Source organism: Acanthisitta chloris, unplaced genomic scaffold (genome assembly GCF_000695815.1).
Source record: "Acanthisitta chloris isolate BGI_N310 unplaced genomic scaffold, ASM69581v1 scaffold9453, whole genome shotgun sequence".
Classification (NCBI taxonomy): domain Eukaryota; kingdom Metazoa; phylum Chordata; class Aves; order Passeriformes; family Acanthisittidae; genus Acanthisitta; species Acanthisitta chloris.
Window position 1 is genome coordinate 1 of NW_008666570.1, and position 12,233 is coordinate 12,233.

General features: G+C 38.0%; 1 protein-coding gene across 1 annotated transcript in view; it reads left to right on the forward strand.

The window, feature by feature from the left end:
* Window positions 1-504: 504 nt before the first annotated feature.
* The window catches only part of SGTB (small glutamine-rich tetratricopeptide repeat (TPR)-containing, beta), a gene marked incomplete at its 5' end in the record, with an annotated part of 14,270 nt that continues 2,541 nt past the window's right edge, over window positions 505-12,233 (forward strand). Inside the window, 7 exons of the mRNA XM_009072177.1 lie at window positions 505-608; window positions 1,363-1,432; window positions 5,113-5,212; window positions 6,927-7,031; window positions 9,844-9,982; window positions 10,070-10,132; window positions 12,120-12,157. Of these exons, the coding sequence (XP_009070425.1) occupies window positions 505-608; window positions 1,363-1,432; window positions 5,113-5,212; window positions 6,927-7,031; window positions 9,844-9,982; window positions 10,070-10,132; window positions 12,120-12,157 (619 nt within the window). The remainder of the gene's footprint in view (window positions 609-1,362; window positions 1,433-5,112; window positions 5,213-6,926; window positions 7,032-9,843; window positions 9,983-10,069; window positions 10,133-12,119; window positions 12,158-12,233) is intronic.

Sequence of the window (12,233 nt, forward strand, 5' to 3'; positions counted from 1 at the left end):
AATAAACCGTGTCTTCAAATGAATGTGTCTTGTTCCAAAATAAGATAAGCCTAGTCAGTGTCTTGCCTTTATTCTTTCCAGGAAAGGTGAGCCATTTTTTTCCAGCTGTTCTGCCACACAAATACCTGGTGGTTGTGGTGGTTTGACATGGGGTGTGTGACACATAAATAGTTGTGTTATGAGTTATGTTGCTCATGTTAAATCCTCACATTTTTATGTTTTAAAAAAAAGGCATTAAACGACTGAAAGAATTGAGATGAAAGTTTTTTAATTGGTTTAAAAATAATGGCCAAACTATCTGTGGGTTCTCTGTATCTTGGGTTTTTTTCAGCAGGCCAATTCTATGGGGATCAGGTAGCCACTCTTCATTTTATGATCTGTTCCAAAGAGCTGCATTTATTAGCTGAATAGGAAGTGAGTCACAGCTTTATAAATAAATTAGTGAAATTATGCTTTTATTGAGAAAATGGTGACTTATACACTTTAATTTTTTTCCATGTAAAGTTGCAATTCAGTGTCTGGAGACTGTGTTTAAGATTAACCTGGAAGACACTCATCTTGCACCCCCACAGCATTTGATAGAGATGTTCACCAATTCTTTTCACAAGGTAAGGATTTAATTCAGATGCTGGTGTTGCTCTGCCAATATGTGCTGAGGTTTCATATTGTATACACCATCTTAAAGTGCTGTATAGGTCAAAATGATGTGGAAACCTAAGGAAAACATGGAAGAAAGTGAAATTTCTGTAAAAGCTAGCATAATGAGAATCTTTTGGGGCAGTGGGAGGAATTAATTTCAGCTAGACAAGGACAAATCCATATAGAAAATTACCAAACAGTGGATGTCTCATTCTCACTTGAAGGTTTTTATCCTTCAGTTAGGCATTTTGCAATTCCCAGGGATGGATGTCGGATGTGCTTGAGGTCATTCCTAGTTTGCTGATGCTTCTCACTCCTTTCTGGAAAAACTTGTTCAGTTTTGAACACTAACCTTAAAAAGGGAGCTCTGAAAATGTGTGCTAATAATATATTATATCTGAGATCCTCAGTGCAGGGAGGACAGGAACCACCGAGATGGTAAACAGGAGAGTCAGAGGTAGGAAAACCAAGACTGTAGAGAGCTCGACATCTTCCCCTTGTCTTCCTTAAATTGTGTGATGAGCCATAAGGTTTTCTTTCAGTAGTAGAAAGCAAGTTTTGTCTTCTAAGGATGCTTTAGTGGTATTCAATTCTTTCATACTTCCACTACACTACAGAAAATATCGTTGCTTGTTGACACAATGTCCAGGGTGAAAGAAGTTTTTTGATAAAACCAGGGCTTCTGTTTTAATGGAAAAAGTCTTGGATTTTTCTCCCATACAGAATGACATGATGCCTCTCACAGATTCCTTACCAGAGGACGTTGAAAAGGCTGACCGACTGAAGGATGAAGGTTTGTAATAAACACAGAAATAAGCTAATGCTATTGTTGTATTTTTGAGCTACTGTAGGTAGTGATAGTATAGCAGCTGGACACACCACACAGAAAAGCTTGAGCTTATATTCTCTGGTGACTGTTGTAAGAGTAATTTCCCAAGTGATTTGCTCCATCTGGGAGCAAAGAAAATGCTGTTTATTCTCTCTCTTGCTCTGGAGATTGCTTAAAAACTAAGGGATAACAAACACATAAAGTCAGCAACTTTCCTGATAGCAGAAGCTTTAAAGAATAAACAGCTACTTGGCATATTACAGATTTCTCTTTGTCCACAGACTTGCTATACCAGTTTTTACTTTCTATTGAAAAGGTTATGTGGTATCAAACATTGGTTAAAAGCTGAGCCAAATGAAGGCAATGGAAAAACTTTGTAAACTTACTAGGGTTAGTATTTCACATATGTGAAATTGTTTGTGTGCTTTATAACAATTGCAGAAAAGGCAGTTGTTTATTTTCCTTTATTGCTGTTACTGCTGTTCTGTGAGGAAAAGGAGCTGTGCCATAGAGGGCTTTACTAATGCTACCTAAGAAGGAATCCTTGTTATTTCCCCTTAAAAAGAAGGGAGGGGAAAAAAACATGTAACACTGATGATTGTTATGAATTGTTATGGATTGATGCTTTATAAATCACATTTGGATGTTCAGATAGTTGAGTTTTATAGGAAAAATAAGTAAATTTCTAATTGCAAGGCAGATGTAATCCTCTCAAATCTGCCAGGATAATAATGTGGAAACAGTTCTGCTACTTTTGAAAGTGAGTTCTATGTCTGTCTTACTCATCATCTGTAGTCTTGAATGAAGTCCATTACTGGCTCTGAAAGGAAGTTTTTGTAATTGTTGAAGTTGCATAAGAACTCTTAAGGATAAGAGCTCAAACATGGTTAGGTCACAAGTGAAAATGAGTGGGTAAGTTGCAACACACCTGCTGTGCATTCTGGATTTTCATTTTGCTGTTACTGCTTGTGGGAAGTAAAAAATACCTGTAGCTCTCAGTATGGTTGTTGGACTGTAGGGATAGTCAGCACTTTGCAGGTGTGAGTGTTAGAGCTGTTTTAAATAGACTCAGAGAATGTTAAGGGTTGGAAGGGACCTTAAAGATCCTATAGTCCCAACCCCTCCCCTGCCACATGCATATGTATTTTCTGCCCTGAGTTAGGGAGATAAATTAGGTAACTTAGGGAAATCCATTTGATTTCCTGTATCTTTTATAATCCTGAAATTCTGTGATTTCCTCATTTCTTTCTATATGTCCTTACCAATTGAATAACTTCCCTCATCTTTGTGGCCCCCACCCTGTTACTCCTCTGCCCACAAACCAGACCTAGTACTTGTAGAAATTGGCTAATGAATGGCAAAACAAAATCAGGCAGCTGAATTTTCTTTCTTGGTTGTTGTAAAACCAGGACGTAACATGCCCTTCAGATTAGTAAATACTTGTATTTACTTGCCTGCCCTTGTATATCACTTGACACTTCGGATTAATGTAAGCTGTGTAGGAGCACAGATTATGTGCAGCTTTGTGCAGTGTAATGGTGGGTTGATCCTAAAAAGATCTGTGTATTACCACAGCATGAATTATAACAACAGGTAACATTTTCACTACAGAGGATATACGTTCAAAAGTATAACCATTTGTGGGGGTTTTCTTGCCTTAAGAAATTTTGTGTGATGTTAAAATAGAATAATGCAGTTGCTTCTCCTTATCTCAGCAGAATTAGTAGATGTAGCTAGTCTTCTGTATTCCTTAGCCAGGTTGGAGTTAGAGAGCAGGAGCAAGAAGGGTATTCACCAATACTGGCTCCAGCTCAGCCCTGTGTCCCAAGTCATCTGTCATTCAGAGCAGTGTCAGAAATTCTGGTGTTGATAGTCAGTGGTGGCAGCTCTGTTTCATGGAACATTGGCTGCTGCAACCTTGTGAGTGCAGCTAGCTTGCAAGTTTTTTATCTGACAACAGGATTTAGTCTACCTTGGAACAAAGGAAAGCTGCATAAATAGCGGGCCTTTGGAAATCATAGGGTCATAGAATGTTAAGGGGTTGGAATGGACCTTAGAGATCATCCAGCCCCAACCCCCTGCTCTGGGCAGGGACACCTCCCACCAGAGCAGGTTGCTCAAGCCTTTATCCAACCTGGCTTTGAACACTGCCAGGGTTGAAGGATCCACATCCCTGGAGGGTGCTCGTGGGGCAGACAGGGATTCACCACCCTCACAGGAAAGAAGTTCTTCCTAATATCTAACCTAAATTTCCCCTCCTTCAACTTGAACCCATTACTCCTTGTCCTATCACTCCAGTTCCTAACAGAGTCCCTTTCTAGCTTCCCTGGAGCCCCTTCAGATCCTAGAAAGGAGATCCTTACGTTCTGTGTGTGTTTTGAAGGTGTATCTGCAGTTACAGTTTGTTTTCCTTCTCACTGGAATAGATTGCTGACTGTAATTCCAGTCTAGTATACCACTGTTGAGAAGATCTGATTTTGTACTACCTTGATGTTGCTTAAATCTGTTTTTATTAAGCTCTCCATGTTCACATATAAACGCAAATACAGTTGTTTCCAGTCAGTACAAGCAACTAGACCTGATTCTTCCACAGTCTTTTGCCTTTTATCAGAGACCAACTGCTGCACTGACTGAAATTTTCTAGCCTTCTCTTATACTGTTACCTACATGAGTAGTAACCTACTGACTTGTCCTTTCTCTTGTTTATTTTAGGAGAGGGTATAAGTATTTTGCCAGAATACAAGGAAGCCAGTGGAAATCTATGGTTTTCCTGACAATTTCTTGACATTTCTGGGAAAGCAAAACATCTGTAGGATCCAGCAGGCCACAAATCCATAGTTGCAGGACCAGGGACAACCTTAAGCTTGGGCACACAGAACTAGTATGTTTTCTTTACTACTGTGTCATCAGGAAAGACACAAACTACCAGGACTGCCCTGTGTGAGGATGAAACCATGTGTGAGGTGTCTGTTGTTTTGAAAGACCTCACTTCAGATTTTTCTCTAAAATTAACAGAGAAGGTATATAAATATTTATGTGGGGATTTTTCCTCCCACTGAACTTAAATATGAAAAGTGAAACTGTGTTAAAGAGTAGAAGTTCTGAGCTTAGTTGGTGAGAAATTTTACTTCTGAGCCTTTTAGGTTGCTTGTGGCGTGCATACTTTTCATTATCTTAATGACTGATTATGTGATATCACAAAACTGGAGCTTACGTGCTTAGTTTTGGTTTTGTTTGACTTCTTAATGCTCTATAGATAGTTACAATGTTGGGACATAGGAGAAAATGATACAAAAAATTGACATAGCCTATTGCATTATGAGGTTTGCAAAGGTAGTTAAGACTGATGAGTCTGTATTAACTGCAGTTAAAGTTATACTTCTCAAGTAAGTGATCTTTGCTTAACAGCATAAACTAGCTGGGAAGTCTGAAATAGCAAGATGAGAAGAGGAAGGTTTTTATCATGGACTGCAATGCACATAGTAAACTTTATTCCATGCTAATTCTGCTTAAAATAAAAGTATCTCAAAAAAAGTGCAGTCCTAACTCCCTTATGTAGAAGCTGTAAGGAGGCTGCTCTGTTTCTTTCCATACAGAACTTTGTATCGTCTAACTAATAAAGAGCTATTTATAATTTATTTCAGGTAATAACCATATGAAAGAAGAAAACTATGGCGCTGCAGTGGATTGCTACACTAGGGCTATAGAACTGGATCCCAACAATGCAGTGTATTACTGCAACAGGTAAAACCAAAATGACACACACCTTTCACCCTCAAATGTCATTGTCAAGATTTTTAAAGGTAAATTCTGAAGAAGATCAAAGCAACACGAAGCTAATAAACCCCAACATTCAGGTATTTATTGTGTTAGATTCATAAAGTATCTAAACTGAAAGTGAGTGTGTTCAGCACGTCTGTATCAGTTAAAGGTGCAATATGAGCTTTAAAATTACTTGCAGTGCTTGAGACCAGGTTTGTGAGTTGGGTTGTCTATATTAAATCATAACACAGACTGTGATTTCCAGTCTGTTCAGAGTAATAAAAGCCTTTTTTTTTTTTTTCTGGTGTTCTAGTGACTCAGCTGCCTCTCCCCTAGTACAGGCTTTCCCTAGGGTAAAAATGATCAGTGTAGGAATACCATTTTGGAGATTTCAACATTTTTATGTATGAGCTGTTGAAAAATAACAAACCTGCTGTTGTAGTTTCATTATATAATCTGTTCTTCATGCTAGTGAAGATGCAGTGATTTGGCAGCAGATAAGCCTGGAAGGACCAAAATGAATCTTCATGTCAGCACAGAATTGTATGTAATTATTTTAAAGAGAACAGGAGTTGCTTGGAGTTTTGTGGGTGATGTGATGTTTGAATAAATAGAGGCCTTATTCTTATCTTTCCCAAGCTAATTTGGGAGCCATGGAGAGATATTGCCTCTTTTACTCAGAGTAGTGACAAGGAGCTGAGATGCCGTTGAGGATTTTAACTGGCCACATACATGTTTTCTGTGAACATGGAAAAAATCATTTTCTGTTCAAACACAGGCTGAGCTTTGTCCTCAGCTTTTATTCACATATCTTCACTGGCCTCTGTGGAGTTGAACAACTCTTTAGCAGTGTATATGTTCAAAATAGGTAAGTAGCCCCATGGTGATCAAAGTCAGGAAAACCATGCAAACTGGAGGTAGTCACAGCAGGAAGGATTTCTAATATAAAAAGAAAAATGCTTTATGCAATGAAAATATTGTAATTTTTACTATAGTTTTTTTTTAAAGAAGGAAGAACAAATTAGAGTGTTTTGAGACCTTCCAAACTGAGGAGGTTTTGATTATCAATGTGTTCCAATGTCCTTTTTAATTTGGCCAAGTCTTTAACCTTATTGTATTAATGTCTGCAATATGTAGCATTTCTCCAGTATAGAGATTCAATTCTAATTTTGTAATTCAGGGGTTATTGGGAAATGTTATCCTGATTTGCCTGCAAGCTTGGGTTGACTTCTGGAGAACAGAGCGGGGAAAGAACACAGCATTCCTCTGAATGGCAATAAAACTGTTCTTTCTGTCAAATGCCAATTGTGTAAAACACTTTTCCTCAAACAGTGATTTTATGTAAACCACTGAGAGATTCACTCCTTGTAATATGTTTTATGATTTATTGTATGCATAGCCATATGTTGGATCTAAAGCAGTTTCTTAGAATTCGGTGTCCTTTGTGTCCTCAGAGGTTACTTCATGTTCTCCAAACCCCTAGTCTAGCAATGCACTTAGGCATATACTTAAAACATTTGTTTGTCCTGCTTAATTGAGGAAAGGTAAACATTACATAAGCAGTGGATGAAAAGCTAGTAAGATTCAAACAAATGATAAACATGTATATATCTAAGTTTGGGGTCTTTTTTCTCCCCCCTTTAATTGCTTGGGTCTTCCTGACAGATCTTTCCATTTCTTATCATCTTTCCCCTAGGGCTGCTGCTCAAAGTAAGCTCAACAACTACAGGGAAGCAATAAAGGACTGTGAGAGTGCCATAGCAATAGATCCAAAGTACAGCAAAGCATATGGAAGGATGGGGTAAGTAAACACTGAAGACCCACATGTAGGTGACCATAGATTTTCTGAAATGAGTGGAGCCAGGCTGTTTCACTTAGCTGACACTCTTGTTCTTGAAAGCATAGCTGTTTTCTGAAGATGACCCTATCAAGGCTGTCAGCTCTTTTTATATATGGGGTTGATATCAGCATTTTCATCAGATTTCACCAGTTTGCACTTTTTTTCCTTTCAATTTATCAACTTTGCGGATTTAGTTTAGAAAGTCATGGTGTGTTTCTTCTGCCTCCTACCTAGTTATGAGTAATCATAATTCTGCAGTTGAAACAGTGAATCTTTTAATGATGCTGTTAGAGAGCAGCATTGAGGCTTCACACTGGCAGGGAATAGAGGCTTACTCTTTCTGTTCAGTAGCATTTTGGAAGCAGATATTTTAGCAAGACTAAACTATGTCTCTCTGGTAGTTTTTCTCAGTAATGTCTGAGAATTAACTGTATAACCTCTTGAGGCAGTGGGTCTAATTAAGTGTAACCTGAAAAGAATGCCAGCAATGTTCTGAGCAAGCTATGGATTTGAATGAAGTGGAAGTTCTTCCCAGATGTGTAACTCTGGATTTTCAATCGAACACACTGTCAGTGTGGGTTGAATGCTGCACATGGCTGTTGAGGTCATATCTATACCATCAAATTAAAAAATGCTTGGGATTGTTTGTTGGGTCAGTTGGCACAGAATGGCTCATGCCCGCGGCATTAAAATCTAGTTTGCAGTGTAGAGTGGCCACATCCAAACTGCCTGTTGCTAAACTGGGTTGGTTTGTGTTAGACTCTGAACCATGCCCCAGAATTGTCTGTGATAATGCCAGTTGGGCTGGAGCAAAACCATGCCAGGGGGCATTTATTCTAAGATAAAGTATGATGGACTTCTATCACTTGAAAACCTTCCACCATGTGGTTTATTTTACTAATACAGGTGTAGACTAAGTAGCTTTTGAGATTATTAATTCACTTTGAAATTTTAGGTTGAATTGCTTTTGTTCTATCTAGCTCTCTTTAGATGGTTTCTTATAGCACAACCCAAGATCCCTCAGTTTCAGTGGGATGGAGGGAAGCTACAAGATGATTTAATTGGACCCTGGAGGTCATTGTAGAGTTTTGGCTGTAACATCAGTGTTCCTTTGATACACAGTTTAAGTGGGACCATTCTCAGGCAATCAAACTTCTCTTTTTCTGACTGTCTAGGGACAGACATACTTTGAGCTACAAGCCATTGCTTAACTCAGCAGATGAGTATACAGTTGGCATAGGCTGAATGGGGAAACTCTGCTTGTTTAGAAATAACTGGGGAAAAAAACCAACAAAAAACCCAACCACCTTCTCAACAAACAAGCCCTTATGGAAAGGATGTGTTTTCTGACTGCATTATTCAGGCATATTGGTTGTTCTCAGGATTTGACAGAAATTCTTTATATGTCAGAAAGATACAGAAGTCCTACAGAAATACGCAGACTTGGGAGCCACTTTCAAGTGGGAGTAGTATCATTTTAAAGTGCCAATTCCACCATGACCCTGAAAGAGCACTTGTCTGGGTAGGAATTGTGAGCAAAGAAATTGTTGCCCGCTGTTCTGACCTGCACTGTGTTCCAAGAAGATTTCTCTGTAAAAAGCACAGTTGCATCACAGAAAAAAATTAATTGCATTTCTTCTCTGGTCAGAAACTCTTCTGGCAAGTTAATGGGCCAAAAGGGAGAATGTTTTTTATGGGGGTGAATCTGTGATAAGAGAGCGAACACCAATATTGTGTGGACTGCTGCAGGAGCAGTGCTGGAAACTGCTGGAGTTTCCTGCCCTTACTGAGAGTGATGACTGTCACTGAGATATCAAACACCCTGAATTCACTCGCCTGAGACAAAAGATAAGGTCTGTGAGTGGCATTAGCACAGGCTTATCAGTCCAGTCTGTGTGGCTCAGCACATATCAAAAGAAGGATCTGGAGTACTAAACACCTAAATGTGGATTACACAGATGTGGAAAAGACCAGTTTAGTTTCGTGGTCAATATAAATTGAAAATACAGTAGGGGATAGAACTGAAACTAGATGGACTTCAGGAATAGTTCAAGGAAAGATGATGTTTTAAATGTAATAGCTAATCAAATTTGAAAACAAACACTGTTTAAAAAGTAGATCTGTCCTGTGCTCTCATGAGCTGCTGCAGCACAGTCTTCTTCAGAACATTAAGGAATGTTTTCCAAAACATTCCTTGATACAAAAGTTTCTTACAGCATCCTACAGATGTTACTGCTATCTCATGTAACTCATTTGCTGAGCTGTGGAAGCACAAGACCCTAAAGGAGAACATTTGCTCTGATCCTGAGACAAAAATCCATTGTGCTGAAACTTGTGTGTCCAGTATTTGGTTTCTTGAAGTTGCAGAACTTGTTTAGAGTATCTTTGCCCTACTTACCTGTGTATGTTTCTAAACAATCTCTTGAATTAAAGAGATCCAAGAGGAATTACTGAGCTCATGCAAGAAGTCACAGGTGCTGGATCCAGCTTGTGCTCTCAAAATACGGAACAAATCAGTTGATGATGCCAAGGGGTTTTAAATGAACCTTGCACGTATATGAAACAGACATCGTGAGATGAGTTCTTGAGGGATTATCTTTCCTGCAAAAAAAAGTGCTGACACTAACTACTACAATAGCAAAACTTGTTTTAATTTTGTGGTCAAGCTATACATCAGCTGTGAGATACTGTTTTACTTAGAACAGAAAATGTATCATTATCTTTTGCTGGTCATTTATGTACTACTACCTAGGATTTCTTTATTTCACATTAGGTTGGCTCTGACCTCAGTGAATAAATACGAAGAAGCAGTTACAAGTTACCAAAAAGCACTGGATCTTGATCCAGAGAATGACTCTTATAAGTCAAATTTGAAAATAGCAGAACAGAAACTAAGAGACATGTCCAGTCCTGTAAGTTAGCTCTGCATCTATTTATTTACAACACTTTTAATTGGGATTTTATGACTAAATTTACCTGCAATTTTAATTTGTTTGCAGACTGGAACTGGGCTGAGTTTTGACATGGCAAGCTTGATAAACAATCCTGCCTTCATCAGTATGGTGAGTACATCTCCAGTTTTACATTATCCTGTTTTTAAGAATAACTTTTGTTTAATAATAAGCAGTTCTAGTGCTTATTATTATTATAGCAATGGTTTTGTTGTACTGAATTTTAACTCTTACATGTCATTTTATGCTCAAAACAAAAAGTGAAGCATAAATATCCTATAATGTCTGTCTTATGGTCAGTGGGTTCTGTCTTACTTGTGAACAACAGCAACGTATATAGATTAGCTGTGCTGGTTTTTTATATATGGTATGATAGTAAAACACTTGTTGACAGTGGGATGACAACTTTCTTTGTCCTCCACATAGCAGTTAACAGTGAATACAGAGACTCAAGTGACTCTGCATGGGGAGAACTACCCAAGAGACCTTTCTATTCTTAATCTTTCAAATTATCCCTGACATCCCTAAGTGTTCCAACAATGAATACAAGTAACATGCAGTACATTCTTTCTAGTGTAATAACAAACTCTGTGTTTCTCCTGAGTAGTTATTTTTGCATGCATGTCTTTCTTAGCCAAATGGAATTAATTGACTTTATAGAATGGAATTTGGAGAAAAAGAAATGCAAAAAAACCCCCTTAATTCCTTTGAGAACAGAGTTAAAACTGTACTAGCCCTGTGGTAGCTTCATTGAACAGGATGTTTCAAGCAGTGCTTCTGTGTGGAAGTGCATTGCGTGCAAAAGAGATCACTCATCTGGTCTGAAACCATGGCCCACGTAACAGAGGCAGCGGGCAGGGGAGGAGTGAGTGAGTTCTGTGATGGCATTAGTGATTAAGTAGCACTGGAACTCTGTGTACCACTTCTCTGGCTACGCGACGTACTCAGACAGTCTGTGTCTATTCAGAATCAATGATATGCTCTTCAGTGTGGAGATAACTTTGGGGGAAGGGTTTTTTTGCATCATTTCCAGAAGATGACTGCTGAAGTGGATAGTACACAGGAATGAATGAGTTGTTTTCCTGTGGTGTTGGTTTTTGTCGTTTTTCAGATCAAAAAATGCCTCACTTGGCTGACCTTGAGAAAGTTGCTCATAGTCCCCATTTTGGCCCCTAAACTAGATCAGATTTATTACTGAAGGAAGAAACTAAACCAAAATCCTATATTAACCGTAGAATTGACCTGAATTTGGTGTTTTATATGTGTCTGATTTACTTTTGAGATATCCACGTACGAAGATAAATTGATCGATAAAATTAATACTGTTAATTTTTTTGGTAGTACCTTCAATAAGAGAGTGAATGAGCAGATACTGTGCTGTGCCTATTGGTGATGTATTCACACAGACACTGATTTCTGTAGGAATTATGTTGCTAACATTGAAATAGCACATGGTTTATTCTATAGTGTCTCTCTATAGACATTGTGACACTGTGGTAAACACAATACAATTTTAGAGCATCTTAAGAATGAGAAATTTAAATAACTTCATGCTTACTACAAAGTAAGTAGACATGCAATTGCAACAGAAGATACATGTTACCACAAATCAATGCTACAAAGTAAGTCCACACTGGTTTACTCCCCAACATTTTGTGGCCACTTAACTGTTAATACTTAGTAGTAATAATAGTTGCAAAACTATTTTATCCAGGCTGGGAAGCAACAGAATACAGACTTTTCTCCAAAACATCCAGTAGAAAACCTTTGTCCTTGAAAGTCTTTAATTTTTTTGTTTGTATGTTTAGTTTTCTGGTAGTATTTTTTATGTTTGTCATATTTTTCATGTCTGAATCTGTAAACACATTTTTTTATCTAACCTATAAAAAAATTGTCTCAGCTTCATATCCCTGAAATATATTCCTGTAATGATTGTTTTTGCTGAGGACCATGGACCTCTGTACACATAAATTTAGCTTACTTTTGTAACAAAATATAGCATACGGCATATGGGTTTTGGGGGTTTTCCCCATGTTTTTCTCAGGGATAATTGAGTAGTAAATGTGTTACAATTTCAGCTATATGTTGTCTATTCTAGGCAGCAAGCTTAATGCAGAATCCTCAAGTTCAACAACTGTAAGTATTAAACTTGAGTCCCATTGAAATCAATGTCTTTAGAGGTTTGAATTAGTAAGAGTAAAGGTGTATTGTA